This window comes from Marmota marmota, unplaced genomic scaffold (genome assembly GCF_001458135.2).
Source record: "Marmota marmota marmota unplaced genomic scaffold, marMar, whole genome shotgun sequence".
NCBI lineage: Eukaryota > Metazoa > Chordata > Mammalia > Rodentia > Sciuridae > Marmota > Marmota marmota.
Window position 1 is genome coordinate 3645859 of NW_025999991.1, and position 24819 is coordinate 3670677.

Here is a 24819-nt window from a genome sequence, read left to right on the forward strand (position 1 = left end):
CATTTTCTTGACTCTTAATAATTTCCTGGCAAGAAAGTTCTCCTGCTTTTTTTCTATTCACACAACTTAGCAGTTGCACAGTCTGTAGACACATCTGTCCCCAAGAGCACATGGAAACTTCTGCATGCGAGGGACACCATTATTTTTTCAACCCCTATCACTAATAAAATCTTAAAGGCTGATCCAATTACAGAAAAGAAAAGGAGGAAGGCTATATTCATTAACAAATAGTTGCAATAAGGCTTTTCTCAGAGCTATTTATTCTACAAATGAAAACCTATCTCAGAGAAATAATTTATGATTATATAAGCCAAGTCTCCTTGTGAGAAATCTAAAAAAATACTTGCTTTCCTGCACAGAGTAGACATTCACAAATCCACAGAAGTGATGAAGAAAGGAATAGGTAGGTTTAGGATGAACACCAGCATCGTACTTCTTTCATTACAAAGAATTTGCCCATTAAAAAAAAAATTATCAATCCTAATAAATATTCTCAGAATTTGGCAAATTAATTTATATTGCTGTGAGGAAATTTTTCTGCATACCCCTTTTTTTAAAAAAATAAGGGTATCACTGCAAACTCTGTGATTATATAATTTAAAAAATGCAAGATACAATCAACTGAAAATATACTTGAATTAATGATTTTAGTAAATTGGCACAATATAAATCAACATATAGACATCAAGGATTTACCTACAAGAAACATATACATGCATAATAATTTGTATAATATATGTCATAATTGATATGTCAACAATAAATATGCAGAAAAGACAATGGAAACAAACTGTTTTCAACGGGCTTCAGGCAGTGTCATGGTACTGGGAAGAAGTTTCGCTGAAGTTTAGCTGGCTTCCAAGGCAACCAGGACTCAGGGGCCAGGAGTCTCAAAAGATAGAGCTCAGAGCAGTGAGCCTGATGCTCACTCTGCTCTGCTTCATGAGGTCCCTACGGAGGGTCTCAGACAATTGCTGAGGGGACCAAAAACTGAAGTGCTGAGAGCATCTTGGTATCTGTTGTCAGATTTGGAAGGGCAAAGAGCTCCCCAAGAACTGCAAAGACTGAGTGTTAAAAGGAGCATTGAGAATAACTGCAAGAAAGAAATAGCCAGGTGGCTGTTTATATTTATGCTTCTCTATTATGTTTATATTTATAGCAGTGCACACACCTGCAATCCTGGAGATCCCAGGGGCTGCAGCAGGAGGATCAAGGTTCAAAGCTAGCCTGAGCAACTGAACAAGATGCTGTCTCAAAATAAAACATAAAAAGGGCTGGGGATGTGGCTCGGTGGTGGTTAAGCTCTCCTGAGCTCAATCCCTGGAACCAAAAACAAAAAGAAAAAAAAATTAGACATCATTTTGGAAGGGCATAGTGTAAAAACAAACAAACAATCTATAAACAAAATAAATTAATATAATTTTGAGATATATTTGAAAGCCATTGAAAGAGAAAGGATTCCTAACAATTAGACAAAGAAGATTACCAATCAGTCAGAAGATAAATGTAAAGAAATGGACAAGAATGCAGCATAAAAATAAAAAGGCATGAAAGTCTTGATCTAAAATATAAAGAGTAATGTGCTGTTAAGATATGAAAGATAGACTGAGAATGTGGCAGATTGCAATTTACAGAATGACAGTGAATAGGAGACAGACAAAATATTAAAAGATAATAGCTGGAAAAATCCCAGATTTAGAATTATATCAGCCAGCAAGCAGATACGTTGTGGTACATACAAAATTCAATATAAAGCAAGAAAAATTAAAAGCAATCCCAGAGAAAAATCAGCCTGCTCATGAAAGGAATGGCAGATAATAAATGTTACTAGACAATTATTTTCAAAATGCTAAAGAAAAATAAGAGTGAAGATAAATTAATATTTAAAAGTCAGGATAGAGAAACATTTTCAAAAATGTAAAAATGAAGGATTTTCAGAAAAAGGAGTACTAAGAATGTATTCTTCAGGAAGAGGAAATGGAGAGGCAGAGTGCAGTGTGCGGCAAGATGTCAGAAAGGTTTCAACTCAGACACTGGAGTCAGCTGTGCTGTGTAACTAAGAGAAAATTACTCCACCCCTCTGAGCCTCAGTTTGTGCATCAGTTAAATGAAAACGTAAATAGGAAGATCAACAAGTCAGAATTTGCAAAACACTGGCACATCAAGTTAAATAAATGATGGCAAAAATAGATAAATGTTAAATTTAAAGTAAAATGCTAAGATAACTATTTTAAGTCCTTAAAAAATGTAAATTTATGCTATGGTATAAATATAATGTTGGGCGATAATATGGTCCAAACCTGAGAGGAAGTTTAATTAACATATTCTAAGATCATTGTGTGCTTCTTATACCTGGGCAAGGAGGGAATACAGACAGCACCATTGAGGCTGCAGGAGAGGGGGACGCTGTGTGGACCAGGAGAGGGGGGCGCTGTGGGACCAGCAGCCAAGGGTACCCGGGAACCTTCCGGCAATACAAATCCCCAGGCCCCCCCCACACACTGCCAGATCCCTGGGGCTGGGTCCCAGAGTCCCCTTAACAACCCCAAGGTGACTCCAGAGAGCAGCCAAGTCTGAGCGGATCTGGAAGAGAAAAGAGCAGGAAGGAGAGGTGGAAGGCAGGCAGGGCGGGGGACACGGAAATGGAACCTTCCAGAGAAACCCAAGTAGTAAGAACTCTGGCCTGCTCTGGAGGAGACCTCCAGTTGTCCTTACAATCTAATTGTGTACTTGTCACAAGATAAACGCACAATCAAGTACGGACCCAAAGTGACAGAAGGGGAAGGTATGGGCAGGGGGAAGGAGACGGCAGGCTGCTCCTGTGGCCGGTCCTTCCCAGGCTTTCCCTCGGGGCGCTGACCCCTGCTAACGTGTCCTGGTCAGCGGGATCTGGGGTGCTGACCCCTGCTAACATGCCCTGGTCAGTGGGAACTGGTGAAGCTCTGTCCTGGCTCTTACCCACTTTGCCCTGTGACTGGCCGGGAAGCCGCCCCCTCCGCCTGCCCTCCGGGGGGGGGGGTGGGAAAGCCTGGGGCAGGGGTGCCCAACACCCAGGATGGTGTCGGGAGCAAGATAGGAGCATTCCACGTAGAAATCCTCTTGAGTCTGCTGGGCTGGGTCTTGGATTCTCAGTAAATCCAAGTAAAAGATGGTTGATTCAGAAAATAGATGAAAGCTAGCCAAATAAAGCCGATACAACAAGATTTCTAAAGTTAAAACCATATTAGAAATTCAGATTCCTCAGCCCTTAACAAAATGATAGTTACAAAATTCAAAAAGTATGTTGATAACTTTATGTCAAGAAACTGCTCCCACCCATGAAGGAAATGACAAATCTACCAACCTCATGGGGATTTTCACCTGTGTCTCTTATAATTCTGGAATTAGGTCTGGAGTTCTGCTGGACCTAAGATACAAATTAATCAGTTTATCATTTTGCTTGAGGCTGGATTGCTGGGTGACCTCTGATCTTCATGTGCTATGTGCGCGATTTGGCAGTTAATGTCAACCTTGGGACCTCGCGGACACCGTGTGGACAGTTGGGAGAATTTCTCACAGGGTTGTGTGTGTGTCACAGGGGGGTGGGACATGGACGTGAGTCAACACGTATGATGCAAATTTCTTAGGCAGACAGTAAGCATCCCCGACATACTATGACTTTATTGTTTGGAATGAAGAGGGCAATCACCGCGACCATGACTACTGCTATTATCATATTATAGTAGAAGCTCATTTCATTCCACAACAACACGGAGAAGAAAGAAGTCAAGGACTGTTTATTTGCTAATCATCCTGATCCAACAAAAGGGGCCCCTCTGCTTCCTCAGCTTTGCTCTTCGATCCGCCGGGGGTGTTTCTGTATCCCTCCATCTCCTTCATAATCAGACCTAAGTCTTTTTCTAGTGTCTTTTCGCCAGTGTTCTGTAATATGGCCCAAGGTGATAGGAAAAGACTCCATAGGCTTTATTCTTTACATAGATAGCTTACCTTTCCAACAAGGAAAATGCTCATTGGCAACTGTTTTTCCAGTGATTCATGGCTCTCTCGACGTTCCTGGCGGAGACTTAGGGCAGCTGCAACAGGGAGCCTGCAGGTCGGATCAGCAGCGTCCCTCACAGTCTGGGGGTGGAGAAGACTAGCTCTTGAGAGCCTCATTGGTTTTATCATCGGTTCCCTTAAGAGTGCCGGGGACAGGGGTATTTTTCAGTTTTGAACATTTGAAAACACATTGAAGCCAAGCAGACATAGTTTTAAGCCTCCCTTTATTGAATGTCAAAGCCATGCACACCCTGAATTCCTGGCTCTGCTTTGGCTGTCACTGAATGCCCACGGTGACCACTGCAGCCACCACCCTGTGTGCTATATGGTGGCTGTCCACTCTGTCCTTCAGCCTCCTGGGTGGGTGGAGGCTCTTTCGCTCTGACCTCTTCAGAAGGACCAGGCAGCAGCCGCATTTCCTTCACACCCGATGATTGTAAAGGTCTCCACATTCACAGGTGATCTCCCCAAGGACTCAGAGTCCAAGCATAGAACACCAGCGTCCCTGAGAAAGAGAAAGTGACCGGGAAAGTCCTGAAAAGAAGGCTACTAGTTGTCATTTCACAGCAATAAAAAGATAACCACATGGTGTGTCTCCACACAATGTATTTATTTATGTTTTTATTTAGGAATTCATCCCCTGATAAATTGGACATTGCTCACATTGACCCACTGCATCTGTTTAATTAAGCAGCCAGAGGGAAAGTCAAGGGTACCACATGTGGATGTGAGCAAACAGGTTGTAAAACACAAGAATGGGAACTGGGTTTCAGGACGCACCTCCGGTGGTGTCTGCCAACCCAATCCTGTTTTGGAAGGTCCCAGAAAATGACTGAAGAAGACAGTAATTTGAGCAGACCTGCAACTATTTGCCAGGACATCAGGTCTCTGAACATTGAACACAGGCTAGAGCTGAAGCATTGTTAGATGGACAATTTGAAATCCTAGTCTTCCTGATGAGGAGGGACTCTAAAAACACTCCATAAATGAATGCAGATGATTTGTGGGTGTCCCTGGCTTGGCAGCAAGCTTTGTGCATTAAGTGTGTCATTGGGTCAGCAATGGAGGAGGCTGTGATGCAGGTCAGGAGTCAGTATGCCACTTGCTGGCTGGGTCACAAGTTCCTTCCTCCCTGATGGCCACTTCTGACTCCTTTCAACCCAGTTTCTGTGCTTATGAAAGAACTGCATGACAGCCTGGGACATGCGATTATGGTTCACATTTGGGAACTCAGACATAGGTCCTAAAAACGTTGCACTTTGTGCGAGGAGTAGGATGCAACTGTCTTTTGTATATTTACTCAGAAAAAAATTAACGAATGTGAGATTTCCAATGACTTGCCCATTTTGACTAACACAGATCTTGAAGAAGCTGCCCACCTTTTTTCATTATTTGCTTTATGGTACTGTGTGCTTGTGCATTGGTACTGGTGTTTGTTCAGATGGGTCTTAACAATCTCTAAGATAATTTTAAGTTTCCATCCCAAATGGTTCGTTCATGAGGACTGAAGTTTCATGAAGGACACCTCCGTGACTCAAAGTGGACACATTTTGGCATTTGTGCACTGAAGCTGAGGAGCATACTCTATTGCCTACTAATGACAGAGACATGTACTCATCTACCCCTGATGTTTCCAGGACTTGAGTTGCAAAGTGAATGGAGAGAGCAGATTTAGAAAGTCTGAAGAGGTGGGGAAGCCACTTCAACACCATCGAAGTCCATGCTGCCTTCATACACGTGGGTGGCTGTGGATACCAGAGACCAAGTGCTGCTAAGCAACACACCTTAGCTTCTCGCTGTCAGGGAAGCTGGAAGTCCCAGACCAAGGCATGGTAGACCCTGTGTCTCCCAGGGCCCGCTCCGTGGTTCACTGAAGGCTGATTTCTCACTGTGCTCAGATGATGGAAGGGGCAAGGGATCTCTCTGGAGTCTATGCATAAGGACACTAACACCACCATGAGGGCCTACCTACTGAGGAGATCACCCGGAAAGGCCCCACCTTCTGAATCCATCACACAGGGATTCGGTTTCCACCTATGAACTTGAGAGGTCACAACATTCAGTCTACAGCACACACACAGGCACTTGGTTCAGGAGCAAAAGAAACCAATGGTATCTCCTAAATGAGAAACTGAAATTCAATCACCCTTGTGGCCTCTGGCAGCCACCGTTCTCTCTGATTCTATAAAACAAACTGTTTAAGATTCTGAATATGAGTGAGATTATACGCTATTTATCTTTCTGTGCCTGGTTTATTTCACTTACATAAGGACCTCCAAATTCCTCCACACTGTTGCAAATGCCAGAACTTCCCTCTATTCTAGGGTTGAATAGTATTTCACTGTGTGTTCACCATATTCTTTATCTATTCATCTATCCATTGAGTAGTTGGGGAGAAGGTTGAGATGTTCATAAAAGGATACAAATTACAATTAAATAGAAGGAACACATTTGATAACTGTTATATAAGATAGTTGTTGTATTTAATAATATATTGTATTCTTGAAAAATGCTGAGCCAATGTAAAGTGTTTAGTTATTCCACGAAGTATACATACTCCAACATCATGTACGTTCAAATAAACACAAACTTATCTGTCAATTTAAAAAATAAATACAGAAACGAAAGAATTTGAAATCCAGAAAGCATAACTAGCTCAGAAGTACTTGTGAGGAACAGTGGCGCCCCCTTTGCCTCATACTGGGTAATAACAATTCAACATTCCTTCAGATCCTCTCACTGAAAATAATGGTTGGGATACTTATTTTACATTTTAGACTTCTTATCGGAGACTTTCAAAACTTGACTCATGATTATCTCATCCTGTTTGCTTTTCCTAAGTTGATTTCATACTAAAATATAACTAAAATATAACTTCAGTTTACTGAATTAATTTTTAAAGCTGAATAAAAGCAGATGCAATATGAAGAAGAAAATAGAATGTTTACATAAAATATGCAACACGTACAGTCCTTTAAACACACTTTGCAGACGTTTTCTCACTTGTCTGTTGGTCAGAAACCTGAGTAGAACCACTTGTGCACACTCTACGAAGCTGTTCTTTGAGGCTTAGCACAGAAACAAGTAGTAGTCATGAGAAAACTGCCAACGCATTTTCCATCTTGGTTCTTCTACCTAAACCTGAAACATAATCTCCCCATCCATGCTTTGATTCAGAATTCCAGGAGTTGGATCTTTATTTCTTCCATCTCTCCTTTCTCCCTTCTTCTATAGTTGAATCTGGACTTCACACTCCACTCATGGTGTACAGTTACTGAGACAGTTTTAGAAGATTTCCTGCTGTGGTTTATGTTCTCTTTACCACCATTCTTGCTAAAGAATACTTTCTTTGAAAAGTTTTTTCTCCTACTCTAACTATACTCTCAGTAGTTTAACAGAATCTGCTCCAAATTCTAGGTCCTTTCCCTTCTGTATATTGTGGTTCTTTATCTTAAGAATTTTGTTGTTAAATGGATGTTGCCTATCAACAAAATAAAATGTTTGAACAGGGTTTTACACTGATCCATTTGAACAATCAACTAAATTTGCATGAGTGTGCAGTAATAGATTTCCAATGAGACTTTTTTATGGCCAGTTTGAAAATCTGTACTTTAGAAAAAAGATCAACCATAAATAAGCTAAATGGTAATGATTTGAAGATTAATTTTCTGTCCTGTTGCCAACTCTGCAATGATGTTTAGTCATCCTGAGCTTCCTGCTATAAAGCTCATCTTCCAGCCAAGTTCAAAGAGGTACTTTCATAGAAGTACTTACTACGGGCAAATGAATGGATTTGTCCAATGTCAGTGGGATGCATGCAGTCTTCAAGGTGACATTTATTCATGTTAGATTCAAAGTCAGTGAGAAGAATCAAAGGATAACTTCTCTGAACCAAACCTAAGCCATTCAGAAATTATTTCATGCCACCTCCTTGGAATGGTGTTTTAGCACTCGGGTCCCTTGAAAGATAGTGCAGCTGTTAACAAAGCAAAGAAGGTGCAAGGCCACTGTTACAGGCAGATTCAGCTGGACAGTGTGTCAACCTTGGGGATATACTTACCAACTGGAATGGGTCTGACCCATCCCTTTGATCCTAGAAAAATCCCCAAATGATAGTACACTCTGAAAATAACGTTGCAGGAACTCCAACCTGCACGTTCTGCTTTGCTCTTGAGTCATGACTTGTATAGGTTTATTTTAGGAGCTTCCAAGAGAAATTAGAAATGACAAGTCAGTTGAGTACCTAAAATCCCTTCAGCTAAAATCCACCTGGAATATAAAGACAGGTCCCAACAAAAGACAATAATTAAATGGCTGCTTATTGGTGATGCTGGCCCAAACATATTACGGAGCAATACCAGTTGGGAAAAAAAAATTAACTATGAATTTTGGGAAAAGAAGAGTTCTAAGAATTGGAGAACATTACTTCCAATTAACCTCAGGAATAGCACAAAGTTTTGTATCAACTATAGTAGAGATTTTAATAAAATAATACCTTAGTATGGGACAATAATTTCCAATTCATTTCTGTTTGGTAAACCCCTTTTATTCTTATGTATACTTTATTAAATCTCTTTGTAATTTAAAAAATATATAATAATTTAATAAATATTTGTATAGCATATTTTAAGGAAATATTTTAAGCAAGGTTTTTTTTTTTTTTAATCAGAATGTGACCAAAGAGTGTGGAATCTAAACAGAGAAGGGTTGGCACTTACTGGGTCTGGTGTTTTCGCTCAGGGCCTTCCTTAAGCTGAGCCCTGTCAAATTGCTCTTTCCTGCTTAGCTAATCATGGCTTCCTGTTCACTTTCTAGTCTTAAAATCCAAAACTGTCAAGTTTGGAGCTGTATTCCAATTTGTATCCCTTTTACTCTTACCATGGGCCTGGGAGGCAGGGTCAGAATCTATGATCGTCCCTGCCCCACACCTCCGTAGAAAAGTGCTTGGACCACCAGCCCTCCACTTGCTCCAGGCCAGGGCTTTCTGTAGCGGGGTCTCCTAGTCAGCTCTTGCCCACCGTGCAGCTCTCCTGGCTCCATGAGCATCCACTGAGCACATCACGGGCCAGTAGCCTGCCCTCAACACTCTGTTTACACACACGTCCGTCTTATGACTCTCTTTAGAAAATTTGTAGAATTTCATCATATTTTGTGCCTAATATTTTCATGAGACAGCTTCCAAACTCAAGAGGAAAAGAATCCCATTATGCTCCGTTAATCAAATTTCTCTGATACTTAATATCTGAAAATGCACATAACACATTTCATAATCCCCTCCTTTAAAGGGTGATTGGGCAACAAACAAATTTTTAAATAAAATATTATGTGATGTCTGGATTAGGTCATAAAGGTAATAATGTGCAATATTGAAATTCAAAATATGCCAATGCATCAAAAATGTATACAAATTAATTTCAGGGTCTAATGTTTGATATATATTCTTGTAGTTCTTTAACTTAAAAATAGTGGGTTTATTTTTATAATTTCTGTATCTTATTTTAAAATCACTACTAAGAAATATTTTTTCAGACCTATCATAAGTCCTTTACTATAAATATATGTTCTCTTCATTCCCAATGAATAGAAAATTAATCTGGACATTATATTTATTACCTGTTCTCATGTTGATAGTAGATTTTGAAAATCCATTTTTATGAGCTGTATAATATTTATGATCATACAAATAGGAGGTGTAAATCTTAATGACCACCTTGAAACGAATTATCAGATTAATTGTAATTCTATGTTCTTCATTAATTATTCATACTTCAGCATTTGAGCTTTCTTCTTTTATAGATATAAGACTAAATTGTAAGAATTCCACATTGTGTCATGGTCAAAACCAGCAGAGGTGTTACGAGAGGTAAACACTCATGGTATTCTTCCAGGTATCACTGTTGGGAATTCTCACCCCTTGGGCACTTGGAGTATATTTAAAGGGAACACATACAGAAAATATTTTGTCAATCTTTTATTCACTCAACCAATATTCACGGACTGTCTTCAGTGTACCAGATACCTGCCCCCAGGAGAAAATGCCATGTGACCATATACCTAAGAAAAGCAACTAGGATCCGGCTGATCAAGTCATCTGTACAAAGGATCACACTGTCCTTGCCTTGTCCACTCAGATTTTTGCTAAAAGCAAAATGCATTTACAGTGTTGAGAATCACAGCCAAGTCAGGATGGCGCCTGGCATTTTGCCAGAAGGAGTGGTTGGGAGGTGACACTAGCAAGCCATTGGGATGATGGTGATTAAGTTAAGCTGTGTATAATTATTGGGATGGTGACTGATTGCTGTAACTGGATGATGCTGGATTGGGGCAAGCTGTGTATTCAGTTGTGTATGTGGACCTCTGCTGTCCCGCAATGGGGTGGCTCCTGCTGCCTCAGGTGCCCGCTACTTTTGAGTTCTCGCAGAGTTCCCGTTGAGTTCCCATTGGTTCTCGCAGAGTTTCCGTGGAGTTCTAGAGAGTTCCCGTAGGGTTTGGGCAATAAAGAAGTTCCTGTTTGAACCTACAAATGGCTCCTGACCTCCCGGTTATTTTTGTGCCCAGCCAGACTGCAGCATTCAGGAGTAAATAAACCCAGTGTCTCACCCAGTCCCCATATGCAGACTCTGAGCCATACATGGCTGTCCCTATGGCAAGCCCAGATGTGGCTCTTCTTGATCTAGAAACCAATGATCCACACATCCAGCAGTAGTGGAATGAGGCAAGATAAACCTGCTGTGAGTCCCCTCCCCAGGTGAAATAGGGTCTGTCACCAATCCAGTAGTAATAGTGCTACCTTTGCACTCCCCCATGGCCATGTGACACCCAGGAGCCCACTCTCAGGAAGCTCCCTTTTCACCTGTTTTGACCACTGAGGTGAGCAGGGGAGTGTGGACTTCCCTGAGCAGCTGAGAACCCTCTCAGACCACCCCTTGCCCTAGAAGCTCAAGAGTAGGTTACAGGCTCCAAAATCATTGACTTTATTTTTGGAGAACTTCTAGATTTTTTCTGATGGTGTCAGTCTTTTAAAACTTGGTAGTTTTGTCATCGATTTGATTCTGCTTGGCTCCACGAACCAATAGTGACACCACAGCTCTTTTCCAAAAACCGTACTCTTGGACTCTTGGCCTTCGGCTGTGGACCTGGTGGGCCTTGATCCCCAGGTTTCAGTGCTTGAACCACCCCCTGGTCTCTTCTCCCTGAGTCATTTCTCCAACTAAACAGAGACACTGGGCATCACGTACAAGGGACTTACCCTGGGACGCTCTCAGCCAGGCGGAAGTCTGTCAGCACGCTCACAGGCTTACCTTATCATTGTGCTGTCTCTGAGCAGGGGTTGAGAAGCTTGCCTTTCACAGCTTGGAAAGGCTCCAGGGTTATAGATCTTCTCTATTTCCTATTAATTCTACGTGCAAACTGACCAATTCCTTTTCTTAATACCTTGACAAGTGTGGCCTGTGGCACTTAACACGCATTGCTAATGTGACGGGATTCTATTCCAACTCCTTTTCCTCATTCATGTTATTTTACATCGCATTTCCCAAGTTATTACCGGTGACATTTTATCCAGACATTTCACTGTTGCCTAATACAGATGAGCATCTTTTCAGCATCTATTTGCAGTTTCTAATCTCTTGCGAGGGATTGCCAAGAGAATGACACATATTTAAAGATTTGTGTGTGTGTGTGTTAGTATCACCTCACTTGTTTTTCTTTCATTGTTTTTTAATCAAACAAGAAATATTGGACATGTAGCCATAGGAAAAAAATCCCCAAATGTAAGTGCTTATCCTAATCCTGTGGCTCTGCCAAACAGCAACGTCAGGCATCCAGACTGAGGCAAGCACCAATTTGTAATCTGTGATGTTACCACATTGCTGGTGTTTTGCACATAGTAGGACTCAAAAAAATATATTGACTTTATTGGATGATATGAGATAGAAGATACGGAATGACAGAAGTCAAAGATGGCCCCAAGGTTGTAAGTCTGATTAAGAAATAGCTACCTGACCAACGTGAAGGGGAGGAGATCCATCCACAGGTAGAGCTGGGATCAGAGATCAAGAAACTGTCAGTGACCTCAGCATGAGAGAGGCCCCTTTCTGCAATAATGAGGAAATACCTCAGTGGCCTGGGGACACCTGCCCACCTGCAGGCTCCACCTCCATCCACAGGAGCCCCCAGGAAGACCCCACCACCACCATGTCTCCCTCCCTGCCATTGTCCCTGTGTCCTCCTGTTATCAGCCTGAGGACCTCAAGACTGACTTCAGCACACTCTTTATTCCTATCCTTGTCAGTTACAGCGAGAAGCTTATGCTCCTTGGCCTCTGAATGGAATCTCTAAGGGGCTCTGTGCATGTTGTTATGGACCCCTCCCCACACTCTGCACAAATCCTGGCACCCTCATATCATGCTGCTAAACTCACCAACAACCAAAATTATCAAACAAAACTCCTGATCTCACTTCCCCTCCAGCTATTGTGCCAGGTAGCTCTCTTCTTCCCTTTAAAAGAGCAAACAAGTAACTTCAGGACTGCGTGGTTGATGCTTACCTTTATTCACCAGCTCCTATCTCTGTGCCTCTTCTTTCTGATTTTTCTTGCACCTTCTCAGTCTTTCATTTCCACCAGTCTATTAAACACTTTCCTCATAAGGTAACTGTTGCTTTCCATGTTGGAAAATCCTACCATTTGGGGGCCTCATCTCACTTGGGTTTTGCTAGCCTTTAAAGCAGTTGGTCACTCTCTGATCTCTAAATCATTTTTTTTTTTTTTGTCTTGCTCCCAGCTTACTTCAGATGTTTGGTTTCTTCTCCCTGAAGGACTATTCCTCTACACTTCCTTCCCTGTTTATATCCCTGATCTCTACATTGGGGGAGTGTCCCAGGTCCCAGTCCTTAAATGTCCTTCTAACCCACCAAGTCAAACTGCTTGGCAATCTCAGCTGGTTACGCAGCTTTATGGAATCTGTACACTTGACTCCCAAACTTATAAATCCAATCTGAATTTCTCCATTGAACACCCAGCTCAGCCAACTGCCTACTCATCTATCCACTTCAGCCCTAAGAAGCATCTAAAACTGATTTCCAAAACTGGATTCCAAGTCCTCTAAATCTGCTGCATCACCTGGCTGAATGACAAATTCCTCCAGTCGCACAGAAATAAATAAATAGATAGATAAGTGAAAACACCCTTTATTCAATTTTAATTCCTCTCTTTCTCTTACACCCCACTTGCAAATCCTGTTGATTCTTCTGAGCACATCCTCAGTCTGCGGGGTCCTCATCAGCACCGTCCTACTCCATTGTTATGTTGGTCCAAGCCACCATGGTCCCCTGCCTGTCATTCATTTCCTTTACTTCCACTTGATCTTTTTTACTTATCTTTAATTAAACTTTATTTTCTTGTTTTGTTAATGCCTCTTGAGATTCATTTGAGTCTATTCTCTCAAAGGCAGGTGATAATTTCTTTCTTCTACTTCTTTCCTACATTCATTCGGCTCTGTTCTCCCAAATTTTTGACTTAAGTTGGTATTCTGCATCCTCAACTCCTGGTCTGACTCTATGCAATTGTTTTTGGAGAGTACTCTTATGGTTTTCTTCTGCTTTGTGTTACTTAGGTGGAATGAGGAGAAATGGGAGCCATTTTTCTGAATTTATTTCAGTCTACTTGAATGTTGTCAGGTGGAATTTTCTCAGTTGTTTTCTATGGCTTTTATTTTCTTTGCTCACTTTTATAGTAGGGAGGTGTTTCATAGGTGTCCACGTTTCACAGCGGCCTGTTCTGTGGTTTTACGGAGGCCCAGGGAGCCTGTGAGGGGTGGCTTGCCCTGGTGATGGGGAAGGATGGGGAGGTCTTTGCACCCTGATGTATTCCAGGACCTAAACATTCTACTTTTTCTTCTCCCCCCCTACCCGCTGTCACCCCCGGCTGAAGGTGTTTCCTTCCTCCCTTTGCTTTCCCTCAGCCACTGTAAACCCACATTTCAGGCTGCCCTGCCCTATCCCCTGTGACCCCACCTCCCATCTCCTGATCCTGGCCCCACTGCCCTTCCTGGGATTTCCAGGTGTCAGGTGGCTCTGCTCTGCCCTCCTGGAGGCTGCTCCAGCTGTCCCTGGGGCCCTTGCCAAGGGACTTCCTCTCACTCCCTGCACCGTGTCTTGGGTGCCCTTTTCCAGGTCAGCACTTCCTGTCTGGAGATTGTGCCCTTCAATGACAGTAATCAGGAAATGACCAGCTGTTCTCTTTCTGGAGCCTCCAGCAGGTCCACTTACACCCCATTTCTGAAATGCGCTCCTGTTTTTTTTTCATAGATGACATCCTGTTGAATTAACTTGCTTGGAGGTGTTCCTATTAGAAAGGAATAGAATATCTGTTTTTTTGTGTTTGTTCTGGTTTTTCTTGTTAATGTAATAGATCACCATACACAACTGCTTACACCGACACAGATTTATTATCTTATGGTTCTAAGAGGCCTAATGGCCAATGCCCCTCTCATCAGGCAAAGGTCAAGGCGTTAACCAGTCTGCACTCCTTTCTGAAGGTTCTGGGGATGAAGCACCTCAGACTCTTTGGGGATGTTTCCCAAATTCAGTTTCATGCTCAGCATGAGCTACCAGCAAATGTTTTTGGAATGCATCAGGCTATAGCGGGAGAGACTGTAAGAACTCTGTGCGATTTCAGGCCGTGGGTTTACGTAACCATGTCCGAATCCCAACAATTAGCTTTCCTCCTTGCTTCCCTTCCTGCTCCCAAGCGCCTGGTGACAGTGGCATAGAACAGCACCACCCTGCTGGCCCAGGACTGAGAGGGCAGCTCTTCACAGCGCCTCTTCTCCAGAAAGTTCCCTACTTGGTCCCTGCGTTCCTGTGCAAACCGCCAACCTCGTGCATCCAGTGTCCACTGTTACTCTGAAGAGCATGGGAAGTATTCCACCTCTGTGCACTCCCTCCCGCACAGAAACCCACTCCCTGGAGAGGCGAATTTCCAAGTTGCTGCCAACAATCCTTCTCAGCCTTGCTTTCTGGTGACGTTCACATCCTGTTCTCACCTGCACAGAATGCACAGGCACACACAGGCACCTTCACTCTCAGACCACTTCCATGTGCTAATTTCTGTTCTTTCTTATTTTCTCTCAATTGTTCTAAACTCTTGTGACGTTTACTAACCTTCATATTAAAGCATTTTGCAATGAATTCTTGTTAGCAGAAGAACAGCACATTTGATGGTTCTGTCAATTGCTGCGATTTGTCATTTGTTACCTTGGAAGACAGGCAGGAACAATTTTCCATTTGGTCATGTCTGGAAACCGATCCTCACTCCTCTAGTTCACAACAAGAGGAAAATAGCAGAATAAGGTTTTCTGTATTGATTCCAAACATTTGATATATCAACCTGCTGTTAAAGAAAATAAGTTACCAATATCTTCATAAAAGATGGAATACATTTAGTTGCTGACTCATTTCCTTGGCTCCCATTTGACTTTTTCTAAGATTCCACTGCCTTATCTATATGGAAAATAAAAATCTGATCTACTGTTTATTACACATAAAGTCAAAGAGAATGTGAACAAGAATTCAAGAATTCCATGTTGACACAATATATCTAATGAGGTGGTTAAAAGTAAAAGATAAATTAAAAAAGAACCTTGGTATGGCTGAATTTCCGTGGAGAATTGTGTTTTGTAATGCCCCCTTCCCACCTAACTGAAGATCCAGAGGTGAATACCCAAAATCATAAGCCCCATATAAATGCAGAAGGACACAGACCACAAAGCCTGCAATTAGAGACTACTTCCCAGGTCATCTGCATTACGTTCTAGAATCTGCCTTCAACTTGGGGAAGTCACTGCAAATCTCATCCACTGCTTGTTCCATGTTTATTGATTAGCTTCCATATTCAGGCATTGTGCTAGGCTCTTAAGGACCACATAAAATAAATCTTCTACACTCTAATTTCTTTAAGCATACTAGTTGGGAAAGGCAAAAAAAATAACCCAGCAATATGTAAGGACTGTAGAAAAAATATGAAATGCAGAGAAACACTGTCATATCTAAACCTGGGTTTCAAGAAGTTCAGATGAGAACCAAATTTTGAAGGAGAACTACTAGGTGTGAGTGAGTTTTAGGTAAGAGAGCAAATGAGGAGCCTGCCACAGAAGGAAAATAAAAACACTTCCTCCTTAGGAAAAAAAAAAAAAAACTATTGCCCCATCTCTCAATTGATCAGTCCTACAAATTCGTCATCAAAGGAAAAAGCTCTTTGCTGTGGGCTACCCAGAGATACTTCCCTTGTGTCTGCTAAAGCAAGAGTTTAGGTGTTCACTTGCTTCCTATTGTCAGGAAGGTGAACATGGCCCAGGTGTCCTGTTTGAACAGCTCTACAAACGTTGCATGGCAATCAGAGAATAAGCTGCATATTCTCTGACAATAGTAGTCTGTGGGGAGGTGGTGTGGCTCTACTTTGCAGCAAAGCATGCATTTAATACTGTAATAAGTAGTAAGGCAATCTTTATCACCAAATCAAAGCATATCCGCACAGACAATAAGAATTAGATATAGTTAAGAATTACTGTTTACGCTGATGACTAAGCAAGAGTATTTTACCTATGCTTTCCTGATATTACCAATAAAAGCTAAATCCAAGGAGAATTGCATGTGATAATTTGTTATTCCCACACCAATCTAGTCTGGCTGCATCTTAGAAAAAGCACAAAAGTATGCAGTGGTCTTTTCATTTTGATATGTGATTTTGGCTGGTAGCATATTTTCTGTATATGTGATGAAAAAAAATTCACTTTATTTTCAAATATAGGTTATTTTAGATCATTTAACTTTAATGTTGTTATCCTAAGGCCCAAATATAGTGAAAGTAATAAAGCTTGAATCTAATCATTTAGTCTGAAGGTATTTATCAAGGGCCTTCTATGTAAAGTCCTCTTTCTTGCTCAAATGGATGCAGGCATACCATCCCCAGAATCCTATGGGGGGAGGTGGAAAGAAGCTGAAACCCAGAAAGGAGTCCCTGTTGGACTACAGTATTTCTAGTTTACACTACCCCTGATTATTTTGGCCTCTAATCAATATTAACCCATTTACTACATATTTCACTTTTTGATTTCATTTTTCTTCGCTATTTTTCTTGCTTTTTCCCAACATTTTTTAAATTTTTTTTTGAAAATTATCAAATTTATCCATTTAATCCTAATCATAAAAAAAAAACATTATTTGGGTTTTTGTGGTAGATAATTAAGAATTTCAACCTAGCCACAGGAAAAAGGCATCTTGCTAAAAAAGCATTTCTGTTATGAAAAGAAAAACATTCAACCTTAATAGACTACTTTAATGTCTTTATTCCACCATAAAGAAAGTTTAATTATTTTCACACCATGTGTAGACTAAGAGTTTTGAAAGGTGAAGCATGACAAAAGGTACTAGGTCTATAGGACTTGCATTTGCATTTAATCTCAGCTCTGTTAAGAAAAAAAACTATTTAGGGGCTGGGAGCGTAGCTCAGTAGTACAGCACTTGCCTAACATACACACAGCACTGGATTTTATTTCCAGGACTGCAAAACAATATAAATATGTATATATATATGAAAGATGAAGGATAATTCAGAAAAAAACACTAGTTATGTAGTCATAGGACAAAATGAATCAGCGTGCAGTAAAAGATTAAAAGACTTCAATACTCAGAGCAAATAAAAAACATAGCTGTAATTTCTTGAAAGGTGGCTTATCAAAAACAGATTAAAGAAACCAAAGCCTTGTATAATACTCAAACTAATTCAACTTATCTACACCGACGCTATTAGATCTCATCTTCATGCAGCAAAGGTTAACACATTTAAGATCCAGATTTTGGACTGATCTAACCGAACCAACGATAACAACAGAAGAAACAGTACTTGGTCTATTCTTCTCCTTCTGTTTTCTTATGTGAACTCAGAGCTATCCCCAGCTGCTATAAATGCTACTCTCTCTGTCCTGCAAATGTCTTTCTGTATCTGCCCCAGCCATCTTCCACACACAGATGCACATTCACAAACACATGGACACACTCACCCCCCCCCACACACACACACACATTTGCATGTTCACTTTCCTGCATACCTGTCTTCTTGCTGCTGCCCTGCACGTCCCCATTCTGATACCTCCCACCCTGGTGAGCCTTTGCCACAGTTGCTCTTGGCACCTGGATAGGCTAGCAGCCTCCTGAGCACCACATACCAAGCTCACCTGCCTGTCCCACCAGAGTCTATGATAACCAAGAGCAGAAGCAGTGATCTTAGAGCCGCCAAACACGTGCCTTACATGTACTGAGTTCACAACCATTTATTTTTAAAAAGGAACTTTTGATGACAACTGAGCTGCCTCTTCCTCTTGTTCTTCCTCTCTGTAAAATAGTTTACAGTCCAGTCTTTATGGCGACTCTGTGCTCATTTACTTTCACTACTCTGGGCCTTTCTATTCTTGTATGCTACTGCACTGCTCACATGCTGAAGCTTTGTGATTGCTGAGACTGGTGGCAGAAAATACCCCTTCCTGCCAGGAAGCCCACAAGTGCCTTTCACTCTGCAGTGGGAATCCTCCCTGGATTCCTATTCTTACAGAAACTGCATTTAGCATTTACTTGTATTTCAAAGAGCTCAGTTTCATAGAAGCCCTTTACTGTATGATGACTTCCTTTCTCTCATTAAATCCTAGGACAAAGGAGTAGATAGAAAAGGATTGAATCATATAAATCTAGAACCTCTGGGCATGCACTGATTAACCACTTACAGGGAACATTGGCTCCAAGGTGTTTGGCATATTTAGCATTCTTATTTTTACCCCAAATAGCATATTAGTATCACCATCTCCGTTCATGGAGAACCGGAAACAATACAAGGTAAAATAATGTAAATGAGATATTGATTGCATGTGATTTTAATTAAGAAGTTTAATAGTAGAGTCCAGAGAAAACTTCAAAATATTAAGAATTAAAAAGAATAAACATAATAATATTGTCTCCCTCATTGAAAATTCCAGGGATTTCTGGATAGACAGCATGTAAATGGGTATAGCCTATAGGATTTTGGTTTGTTGTAGGAAAGCTTCCAAAACTACTACAGATTTTATAAATTAAAACTCATATATCCAAGAATAACTATTTTTAATATTTGCTATTATTTGTTTCTGTAAAAAAAAAAAATTCTAGGTAGTCTGGCGTACCTTTCCTATAATAAAAAAGATTTTGTTTTCTTGTTTTTGAGGAAGACATGAGCATCAACAAGAGCACAGTTATTATATTAGTGACCTTGTGGTTAGAAAAGATTATCCCTTGGGCTCCTGAAGAAATGTCCACGCAGTCCAACCCAGAGCGAAGAAGCTGGGCTCTCCTGGGAATCTGCCTGATCCTTAACTCCGGGTGATGGCGGCTCTCAACAGAAAGGGAAATTTTGAAAACATGGGGATGATGCCTGTCGTGATTAGAGTGAAAGCTGGAAGTTTTAGTTTTATTAGAATAGTACCCGGTGGAGGGAAGCATTTTTTTTTTCTGTTTTATTGTCTAATAGTATATAACCATGGTCTTGATAAAACTAAATAAATGATAAATTTGTCCTGACATCAAAGTAATCCAAACTATTTTCGATGCTAAGGCAGTGCGCCTCAGCTCAGGAAGGAAGCCAAGTCTGTCGTGTTGAACCCAGAGGAGAGCTTTTGGTACTCAGATGTGTGGAGTCCCGAAAACCTGTCACAGATAACTCTCCATGGGGCGTTTAAAATGTCAAGGCAAAGGTTGGAATGCCATCCACAGAGAGCAGGAGGTTTGACAGAAATCTATATTAAACTATTCTAGTACAGACTTACGCTGCATGGAAAAGTCAGAAACTTCTCTGGACAGGCCTCAGTGTTCTGATCTAATTTCTGTTTGGTGATATTGGAGCTTGCCCCATAATATTAAACCTTTTTTGCAATCTCTGCATAGTAAAGTAGCAATCATGTCGGGTGCTAACCAACGATCCTACTTGGAAGGCAGGAATGACTCCAACCCTCAGCCTCCTCACACACGCAAGCCTTAGAGTTGGAGTCATTTGTTTTTATGGAAGTCTGAAAGCTTTGGGCATCACCAGAGTCTGTGATCCGCTGTCATTCAGAATGACCTGGACAAGGGACCTTCAACCCACACAAATCTAACTCACAGCCCTGGAAAGCATTCACTTGCTTAATCTAGTCTGGCATTTTATTTCGATTACTCATTTATCTACTTTAATCTTATTGTTTCTTTATTGATTGATTGACTGATTGATTGTCTAAGTAATTTCTCTCCAAAAACTAAAGTAGTCTAAAACCTGCTGTACAGGAAACAAACATTGACAGACTGTTATTTGGGAATACAGTGAAGGGCTGTGATCTTAGACCTTTTGAAAATGGAAGGTCCAACCTAGAAAAGGATGGTGGGGACTTTGTTCACTTCCTGCGCATGGCTTTCGCCTGCGGGGTTCTCTTTGGGGGATTATGGGGGCAGTGGGTCCAGGGAGTGTGTCCTTGTCGCTGAGCACCGCTGACTGTCTTTGTGCTCCTTTGCAGAGCTGGAGGCGGAGGAGTGGTGCAAACACCTGTGCATGGAGTGCCTGGGGACCCGGCTCAATGACATCAGCCTCGGGGAGCCAGACCTGCTGGCGGCGGGGGTGCAGCGCGAGCAGAACGGTCAGTGTCCCAAGCCGGCCGCACCTCAGGCTACCTGTAGGACCCGAGCTGGAGAGGACCTCAGTAATGTGTCAGGCCAATCATATTAACCAAAAAAAAAAAAAGGAAACAAATCCATCAGTCCACATTATTATGGGACTTTCCCACGATGGCATAGCAACTAGAGAAAATGCCAAAGTATAACCCAGGTCTCCTGGCTCCTTGTCTTTGGCGTTGTCATTTTCTCCTATTTTCAGTAGGAAAGTACCGTGGATGAGATCTCAGAGTACCACCAGCCTTTGAATATATAGCACCCCTACATTTCCTTCTCTGGAAGTGGGTACAGATTCAGAGCTTATGTTGACAAATTTGGCTCCTCAGGTTGTCAAGTGCTTTTAAAGTATGTGTTACTCTCAGTAGGAAAGTACCGAGGATGAGATCTCAGAGTACCCCCAGCCTCTAATTTAACAGGCATTTCTGATGCCTCTGAACAATCTATGCTGCATGCTGTTGCTTAGCATCTCCGATGCAATTGGAGTAATGTATGTATTATTCAATGGAAAGTCTTGAATTATATTCAGGAGAATTAGTAATTGATAATGAGCCCATTTTCCCCTACTTTTTAAGTAATTAACACCACTACCAGGTGATCTAGTATTGTGCAAATAGGTACTTTTCAATGTTTGCATTTGGCGGTCAGCATTGAGAAAGTCTGAGGGTAACTGGTGAAACTTGACACTGTTTATTAAAGAGAATTTATGGGACCCTCCATGGTGTATGAACTAGACTGCACAGGTGAAGTGCACCATGACACCACTGATGACCATAGTCCTGTTGCTACTAATAGCAATGTTGCTAATAACCTCTGCTATTTCACAGCTCATTAGAACACTCTTTCTTTTATTTGTCACTGAAACAAGTAATGTGTCAGGTCAATCATATTAACAAAAAAAAAAAAAAAGGAAGCAGAACTTTTCCTACTATTGATCATGAATATTTGCAGGTGCCAGACACTGCCTCTGTCAGATAATTTTTACAAAGACACAAAAGCATTTTGGCCAGGTGCAGTGTCACACTCCTGTAATCCCAACAGCTAGAGAGGCTGAGACAGAAGGATCAGGAGTCCAAAGCCAGCCTCAGCAAAAGCGAGGAGCTAAGCAACTTCATGAGACCCTGTCTCTAAATAAAATACAAAATAGGGCTGGGTATGTTACTCACTGGTTGAGTGCCTCTGAGTTCAATCCCAAGGACACCCCTGGACGCATGTGCGCGCGTGCGCGCGCACACACACACACACACACACACACACACACACACAAAGCATTTCTGCAGCTTTTTCTGGGTTCCTCTTTACACCTCAGCTCCTTTCCTGCCTCACTCAGATTTCTGCATCTGATTTGTTTTCTGGAGCTGTGATAAGCACAGAACATCCATAACCATACTGCTTGAAGTGTGCTGTTCATTCACAGTTTAAGAAAAAAGAGAGAGAGCACGAGAGAGAGAGAGAGAGAGAGAAACTCTTACTGATAAAAGAATTGTCGAGTACTACATAAAGGAAATACAAAACGATTTATAAATTAAGATTGAGGGAGATGCATCTCTTCCAGTGTACACTATGTGCTTTCAGTTTAAAGATTTGAAGTTGTGTATGGTTTCCATCCAAATGGAAAATGGAATCCTTTTATTATAATTCTGTTTGTAATTTGATGATAATGTTAATTTGCCTAGAATAGAAAAGGAAAATTTAAATATAGATTTGGATTTAGGATAAAACAAATATGGAATTAAATGAAAGAGCTACATGAAAAGCAGAGTTTTCCTTTTATAAGGGATCATAAGTAAAACCAAAGAAAACAACAACAAAAAATTCCTGCCTATAATTTAGAGCAGATCTGAAATTGTAATATTGCCCAGGCCACAAATGCTTGTGTTAATTTTTGTTTGTTTGTTTGTTTGGTAAACCATGCAAAAGGGTGAATGTGCTTTTTAAAATATATTTAACAAATCCATGAATAATTACTGAGCTGGGTAAGGTAGTATCAGGTTCACTTAAATGGCCTTCAGAAGGTACACAGTGCCCTATAAAGAAATTGGCAAGCTAACTCAGTATATATGCACACACACACACACACACACACACACACACACACACACACACCTCTCTTCAGTGCTTGGCAACAACAGGAAACCCTTTGATGGGAGAATTGCCTTTCCCAGGGAATCACTGTCTCCCCACCTCCAGGCCAGGTGTGTAGTCAGCTCAGGGCTTGGAGTCTTCTTTTTGTTCAGGTGGATCCCTAAACCCACATGGTACCTTTCCCTAGCCCATGGAAAGCTAATTAAAACTTTTAATACTTCTCATGCATATTAGAGTAGGACAATAAAAAGAATAAAGCTCAAGATACATCAAGACTTCTGACTCCACTGTGGCAAACTCAATCATTCTAGTGTCTATATGCAGCTGGGGAAGAAGTGTACACACAGATCACACAGGTTCTTATGTTCATGCCTAGTTTTCTCACTTCCTATTCATCAGACGTCCCCTGTGCATATGCCAGCTCCAACTGAGAAGCCCCTGGAGGTGATTAACTCCCATGGGCTCTAAAACCTCATGGTCAAGACTAAGATTGGTTCTCAGCTGGCTGGACCCTTTCTTTAAGGTCTGAGGCTGCCCTTGGAGCCAACAGTTATGACCATTAACTTGACTTAAAATGCGTAAGGAAAATGCTTGTTGTTTTAGCTAGCTGATTAATGTCTTTAAAAGTAGTGTTTCAAAACTCTTCTTTCATTGATTCTCAATCACTGTTCCAGACTTTTCAAGACAAACCTTCTAAAATAAACAAAATCATTAACTTCTTAATACATGTTTGAAGTCATTAATATGTACAGATTGAACTAAGTCCTTTATGAAGAATTTGTCATTATAGATTCAGGTTTTTTTTTTTCCTTGAGGCATTTTGGTATTAAATTATACAATTTATTCTCTGTCAGAGAAATACTTTGTTATCTTGTCAATCATGTGGTTGGATTTAATTTGAAGTTTTTCTCCTAAAAGATAAGATAAAGTACCCAGAATTGATGTGAAAATTACATTAGAGTGGCTTGTGATGACCTTGTGGTATTCTACAATTGAGGTAAAGGCATACCACTTGGTCTTGACCACAGCATTATTTTGACATTCAAAATTGCTACTTCTCCTCTAGTATTTTCCTGGCTGTTCAGACAGCCTGGTCTTATTTATTCTGAGGCTAAATAAGAATAGATATTTATGCAAATAATTTTAAAGGTGAAAAATAATGTGTTTTGCTGAAATAAAAGTGGTTATTGATTAAATTCTTTGCCATAATCACCTTTATCTAAAGCTGTCAGCTGCTTTCCCATTGACTCAGATCCTACGTTATATATAAGCAAACACAAACCCTCTCTCTCTCTCTCTCTCTCTCTCTCTCTCTCTCTCTCTCTCACACACACACACACACACACACACACACATACACACACACATACACACACAATTCATAGACTTCAGGTAACACTGCCACAAGAAATAGTATAGGAAGTAGACTTTTCAAAACTTAAATTCTTACACTTTCTTGGATCTCCAGATATTTCAGCAGCATTTCAGATAGCCTACACTGACCTTGGAAAGTATGAATATATAGTGTAACAGTCATAGTTGTTTATCGAGGCTTCACAACCCATAATAACACTTCTGGAAAACAGATGTCGCATATTCATCATCCATGGCAAAAGAGAGTGTCGTGATCAAGAGGCAGCTCATTTGCAGGAACGCCCTGCAGTGGCAGTTGGAAGGAAATATGGGGGACGTCCAGCTTGCTACCAATGCAAGACACCTCTCTGTGTCCAGAGCAAACCAACCAAAAAGTCACCTCAGTGTTTGACATCTGGCTGATTCAATCAGGTCTGAGGGTCTGGTTTTATCCAAGACCCAGTGGCTCTGCCAATGTGGACTAGACTCAGCACAAATTCCTACTTTCAGCCATATTTTCTCCAAACCAAAGCAATATTCTATGTTGGCTCTAAACCCTTTACCTGGATTGTCAGAGTAACCATTTTGCCTCCGTTGAACTCAGACCCCTATAAATATCATTCA

The 24819-nt window shown here is 41.1% G+C and overlaps 1 protein-coding gene across 2 annotated transcripts in view; it reads left to right on the forward strand.

The window, feature by feature from the left end:
* Positions 1-24819, forward strand: part of Dok6 (docking protein 6) — a 376031-nt gene that overhangs the window by 198866 nt on the left and 152346 nt on the right. For both annotated transcript variants that reach the window (XM_015499571.2, XM_048806626.1), the window contains one exon: positions 20607-20726. In XM_015499571.2, coding sequence (XP_015355057.1) covers positions 20607-20726 — 120 coding nt within the window. The remainder of the gene's footprint in view (positions 1-20606; positions 20727-24819) is intronic.